This window comes from Chelonus insularis, unplaced genomic scaffold, assembly GCF_013357705.1.
Source record: "Chelonus insularis isolate UGA/USDA-ARS -01 unplaced genomic scaffold, ASM1335770v1 contig_144_pilon, whole genome shotgun sequence".
In the NCBI taxonomy this organism is placed as follows: Eukaryota; Metazoa; Arthropoda; class Insecta; order Hymenoptera; family Braconidae; genus Chelonus; species Chelonus insularis.
The window spans coordinates 7,610-14,258 of NW_023276385.1; the positions used below are offsets into that span (position 1 = coordinate 7,610).

The 6,649-nt window shown below is 29.4% G+C and overlaps 1 protein-coding gene across 1 annotated transcript; it reads right to left on the reverse strand.

Moving 5' to 3' along the window:
• Nucleotides 1–826: 826 nt before the first annotated feature.
• Nucleotides 827–6,128, reverse strand: LOC118074996 (uncharacterized). Its single transcript, XM_035096574.1, has 4 exons — nt 5,849–6,128; nt 2,976–3,066; nt 1,994–2,166; nt 827–1,233 (listed from the first exon to the last, which is right to left on the reverse strand). Exons 1-4 carry the CDS (start codon nt 6,011–6,013, stop codon nt 1,117–1,119), a joined length of 546 nt encoding a protein of 181 aa, XP_034952465.1. The 5' UTR covers nt 6,014–6,128; the 3' UTR covers nt 827–1,116.
• Nucleotides 6,129–6,649: the final 521 nt, after the last annotated feature.

Sequence of the window (6,649 nt, forward strand, 5' to 3'; positions counted from 1 at the left end):
ACAAAAAAAGACGAAATGGCTGGAGAAAATAGCTTGTCGAATGTTTTTATTTATATATATTTGCTCTACTTTTATTCTCTAGACGAAATGACTTGTCACCGATACGCATAAATGTTTATTTAAAAGACAAAGACTATCAATAAATGAATTTTAAAATAAAATATGTAGATAATTGATTAACAGCTATTGTCACAGTATTATAAAAATAGATTGAATGCGATATTTAATTAAAGTCATAGAGATTTTTAATTAATATTAAATACTTGGTCCAAAGATATATCAATATCGACAAAAGTAACATTTATTTTCATTTGTTTCACTGACAATAATTAAACTGTTCGTAATAAAATTAATAACTACGTGGATATATAGTGCAGTGTAATTTTAATTATCTCGTCTAATAGCAGGATCCAAATTGCCGACATGGAATGCATAGTACGGGTGGACAGTGTCCGCATAAATTAGTTGAAGCTATTTGCCGACTCGACGTGCTCGATCGTTAATGCCTACCAGCCAACAGTATTCGTGTTCCAATTATCAGCAATAACTCATAATCAGAAATCATGTATTTCATGCGAATGCTGCCTGTTTGTTCATCGTTTCCTTAGTCTACATCATTTAATAGCTATTCATTTGTCTATCTACGAGGTACCAACTAAATTATCGATTTTTACTACATTTCATCACAGCACATGTTGCGTAGTGAATTATTAAATATTATTCAATTAAAAGACATATAAAATATGAGATGAATTTTCGGAGTATGTTCCTTCTCTTGTATTTGATGATAACGCAATACACATGTGTATACATCAACATGGCTAGATAATTGGCGAGCATTCCCAACAAAATGAATAGTAACATCAATCAATGTCATCAACAACAACGAACTTTATCCTTTTCACTCCCACACTTTTCCAGTCTTTTAACGGTGATTAAACTAGAGGTTTTACATACAGACACACCAGCTTTTATTAATTTGTGATGATAAGGGTCACTATGGTGAACATTTTATCAATATCTTTTGTTCTTTATTTCACCTTTGAAACAGATAACAAACTATCCACATTAAATCATCGAATACTTTTTATTGACTTTACTTCTGATGAATAGTAATTAACTGTGAAGAATTTGCAATTCATTTTCGATTGCTTTATAAACTTGATTAACATGCAGTAATGATTTTTCCAAGTTCCTCCGGATAAAGTCCTGAATAATACGTCCAATGGTATGCTGGAAATAGAAAAAATTTTATAACATTTGCGGCAACTAGTGCGGATGAAAGAAAAGAATGAATAGAAAAGAATCAGTGTGTGACACGTGCCACATCACAATGATTCCTTTCAGCAATGGTTATCATAAGAGAAGCAGCTGCTGTTGGATATAAAATGACTATTCAATTTTGTCGATACAAGAAAAAGCTTTGTGTGGTCGGGAGGATAAGACAAGTTGAAGATTTCTATGTCAACAAAACAAATATGTCAACTGTTTGGTGCTCTACTTCTGTTCTATCGTCAATAAATTGACTAATTAAAAAGTGATGAAGGAATTGGAGACAATAGGGGGATTGAGGTGAGAAGATAAAAAAGACGTAGTTGGGGAATGAAAACTTGCTCATTCCCGCCAAAAAATAAGCAGATGCGTCCCCTTATGATGCATAGCTTCTTCATACTACGTAAGAAAAGTTCATTGAGGGTTGAGAATTGCTTTGTTGCTCGTGCAGGACACGTGCGACTAAGAATAGACACGACCGTTTGGATGATCTGCTGCAAGAAATAACGGTCGAAGAAGATTCTCGAGGAACGGCTGATGCTACAAAACGAATACCTTCATTTTTCTACGCTTCAACTAATCTTTAGGGTGCTGGTGCAATAAGTATCTCAAAGAGCTTTCTTTAAAATCAACCATTGTTGCTACTTACGTCATACTTACATATAGGGGATTTTTGTACGAGTTCTTTTTGAAGATTGCTTTGAATAGACTATGTACTCACGTGAAATAGAAATGCAGTTCTTTGAGAGTAGACTGTGACTGTAAGAATTGATTGATTGTGATAGCACTTTGTTCGAATTTCGATGCGCTGTTTGATTGATTGGTCTTGCGATTCCAAAGCTAAATATTTCCCTGATCTGAATTCGACAATCATCAAATGAATGTTTTCTCCACCTAGTTAAACATGGATTTTTTTTATTTTTAGGTGCAATAAAAGCTTTTATCTGATTGATAGAATTGAATATGTCTATGAAAATGTAAATGCTATATGACGGTTGTCTACCAGCAAACTAAATTAATTGTTGAACTACTTTGAAAATTTCATTATAAAACATTTAAAGTTTGAATATACTTTGAAGTTTATCATCAAGAAATAATATTCATGTTGTCATTCCAAAACTATTAGATAGCATATAAAGTTTTTCACTTTCTATTCATGCTTGAATCAAGCCTTTGCTATTCTTTCAAATTGGAACAGAAAATATTTAAATGATGTAAAAGTTTTAACTTCTTTATTTTTCAACGCTCTTCATCAAACAAATAAATTATAGTCTTGAATTTAAGAGATCGCTAAAAAAGAAAAATTTTTATTGATCCTTAGAGAGCTGTATTTCTACTAAAAATAATCAGATTTTAATGAATTAAAGACCATTTTAAATCTCAATTTTTCTGATTCAAATAGAATTAATTTTAAATATTTTACAAGCTTCCACTATCGTGCAATAAATAGAGAAAGAGTAATTAAAAAATACATCGTATTAAAAAATCATTTCAATTACTTTTTCCAGTAAATAATAAAAATGGTGAGATCTAAAAATAAATATTCTTTAAAAAGAAAAAAAACTTCAAAAGCTTTTTAGAATTTTTGTAATATTTATTTTAGTGATTTTCCATTTCTGAATACTGGAATATTAGTTTTTAAAAAATAAATAAAAGTTAATTTTAAAAAGACATAAAAATATAAAATACCTCTTAGTGATTACCTATAAGAATTTTGTCGAAAGCTTTATAAAATTTCCTCACTCCAAGGATCTTCGAATCAGCTTCTTTCAGTCCATTGAACCAAGGTAAGAGCTGTAAAGAAGACAAGATATAATAATCACAGACGATATCTTACATCAAAAGGTATTAATATTTGATCAATTTCCTGTGAAAACTAATAGAGTAGAAGCAATTAATGAAGGTGCGAATCACGAGAAATTCCAACTACAATAGGAATGTGATCTGAAGCGGCTTCCTATAATTGGAAATGCAAACCTTCACACTCGACTGACTTGAATACAAGGGTTGCGAATGAACGTAATGACCTACCCGTATTTCTCCAGCTATGACTGCATTACACCCGCATTACGTACATACGTACGTAGATTGCTTTGTTCGATTGATTATAGCAAGTTAGGGTTCGTTTTTTGGCATAAAACACCAATGTTTTTAAAAATATTGCAGACACAGCTTTTCCATTTGAATAAATTTACATATTTTGTAGCATTATTTTATCAAAAGCCAATCTATACCAAATATTCTTTTATTATTAAATTTTATTCTTTCGTTTTTTGTTAGAAACTTCAAAGAATCAGCAACATTCGCCAAATCAACATCAACGATATTGAAGGCAGTACACACCAGTGAACAAATATTAATGATAATCAGTAACAAACATTCAGAAGTGATTAAAAAATATAAATTGTTTTATCTTAGATAATTGAATAGCACAGATAACACAAAATACTTGAAATGGTATTGGCAGAATATTTATGATTTATTTATTCTTTAACTTAATTGAATAGATCAACAAGTCTGTTACAATTAATTATTAGCTACATTCATGGTACATAGAATTTTTTGATGCTAATATCTCATGATTGTATAAAACTTATTAGACTAATACTATGTTAATTAATTCATCTATTTTATGTGATCTCATGGTTGTTTTTCTTTAATTTAAAAAAATCTGTTATCAATCACAATATTATTGTATTGTAATAGTAAAACATGCAAAACGATTTTTCAAGTTTTTTTTTATTTAATAATCGAAATACTTCAATCTACAGTATAATCATCATGTGCATCAATGACTTGTATCCACCTTGGGAGCAGAGACTGGATACTCTTCATCCAGTAGCATTTTATACTATACATTCTAGAATCTTTAGACTGTAAAAGTATTTCACTACTTTCTGCATTCTTCCAATATTCATTTTTCATAACGGGTTGCAGAAAAAAGAAAAAAAATCAATTAGTTCGGATGAATAAGAACCAATACTACAAAAAACATAAATAATTTAAGATAACAAATATTAAAATTAGGTTATTGACAACGTTAACGAAATTTTATGAGATCATTTTAGTAATTGGAATCTGAAATAAAATTGAATGGATATATGATTGAGGTAGCATTGTTTGTGAAAAAAATGCCAAAGAAATTTTTTTTATTCCAAGCAAGAACGATCGAAAACTGCAGAAGCGTAAGTAAATTTGTCACACCGCTCGGAAATCCCAAAAGCTCGTGTAACTAATTGCCGACATTGAATGTCGTGACCACGATAAAATAACGCAATAATGTTACATTGGTGTATCACTGGAAAAGCTGTAAAATTTAGATAGGCGTATGCAAGTGAATTACCACGCTTGTTTAATTGCGTGAAAGCTACAACCATTTATTTATAATTTTGTGGAACTACAAGTGGAGAGTTACCCTCCCTTTTACCAACGTTAATCTCTTGGGAAAGGACAAAACACATTGCGCAAATTTACACCACCGTTTTCACGAATGACCACCCTCAAAAATGCGAGGAAACGTGTTCAATGAACATTCCAGTTATTGCGACAGGTATATGCATTTTTATATTCTATGAGAATGTGAAAAATATTGTTGCGTATTCGAAACTCTCAAAGTTTAAATCAATACATCTTTTGGAAATTGATGCTGACATTGTCTATTTGTTGACATTAATTCATTTGCATATTCAAATGTTATTATGCTTCATTACAATCATTCTTTGAAAAAACATATCGGCGAGAATATCACCGGAGGCGATGGATTAATTTCAATTATTCTAATCAGAATGGTACGGTGGATCATCAAACGAACTGACAATTCAATTAGAAGATCAAATTTACATTAATTAAAAAAAATTATTTCCACAAACAATTACAATAATGCTTTTAAATATTTATCCACAAGAACAATCAAACCAAAAATAAACAATTATATCAAAACAATTTTGTTTAAGACATGTTTAAGATTAATCATATATTATTAATACTTTATAATGAAAACAAATTTTAAAAAAACCAAAAATACTAAAAAGTGTAGTTGAAAGATTAATTGTTTTAAATTAAACTGATTAATTCAAGAAATTAAAATATAGTGTAAATTAAGAATAGATTTAGAATATATTATTTATACTTAAGAAAAGAAATCATTATTTAAGAACTTCATAGTCAGGAGATTGTTGACAAATTTTTAATTATTTCTGTTGTATATTGAATTACGTCCATTAACTTTTTTTTCTATAATTCTTTAAATTTCTACGAAATATTTGAGTTCAATTTTTTGACATCTTCTTAAAATTTAAATAATCAACAACAAAAATAGTTCTTAAATTGAAGAAACTTTAAAAGTATGTTTAATAGAATTACAGTAATTATTCAGAGAAAGCTTATTTATTATAAATATGACAATTGATGAAAATTGCAGGTGAAAAAAAAACTGAAAAAATTATTTTAAAATTTTATCTAAAGTTATAATGAAATACAGCTCATATATCAACTAGTACTGTAAGTAATGAAATTTCCAATAATTAGGTACAAATAAAAATAATCTATTTATTTTTAATAATGAATATTTATTAACCTTTTCTAACATATGCGTCTGAGTGATAAAGTTAAAAAAAATAGTAGGATTAGCGTCGATCCTTTCGCTATGAGAAACAGCAAACTCCTGAGGGTCCACTTGGAGTTGATAAATCTCATAAATAGCAAAAGACGTCAGTAATAACCAGACTAAATACAACCGCATTAATAATGAATTTTTTTTTTTAATAAAAATGAATAGAAAAAGTGTATAAATAATCAAATGAAGCTAACACCACGATTACTTTTCATTGAAATAAATTTCTTTGTTGTTAACAAAGAATCTGAGTTGGTTTCAAGACATACTTAATACTGCCCTAACTGAACTTGACTATTCGTTGAAACCATACATAAAGTTTGTTCTCGTGTGCTAAATTATATTAAACTCGTTTACATCGCTAAACGTCATTCTAAAATGAATAGCTTTGGCTTCTACTCATATTTCTGAGCTCACTCATTACTTATTGCTGGCAAACAATGAAAAACTTTGATATTAAATTTTGATCTGTTGGAAACTTTTCATTACAACAAAAATTTTCAGATTTTATTTGAAAAAACAAATTTTATGGTCATCAAATGAATCTTCACTAAATGTCTTTATTATTTTTCCAATGGTTGAAGTTTTTATGTGATTTTTAGGACGAAGAGGTTGTGAGTCGAATAAAGTTTCCGGTTACGGAAAGGGGTTGCTTTGATTGACCGTGAGCTCGCAAGTCTCCCGTGACGATTTGAAATAGTTGCATGAGTGTGGCTATGTAAATAAGCATTGAACGACGAGTCCGGATCCAATGAATTATTCAAC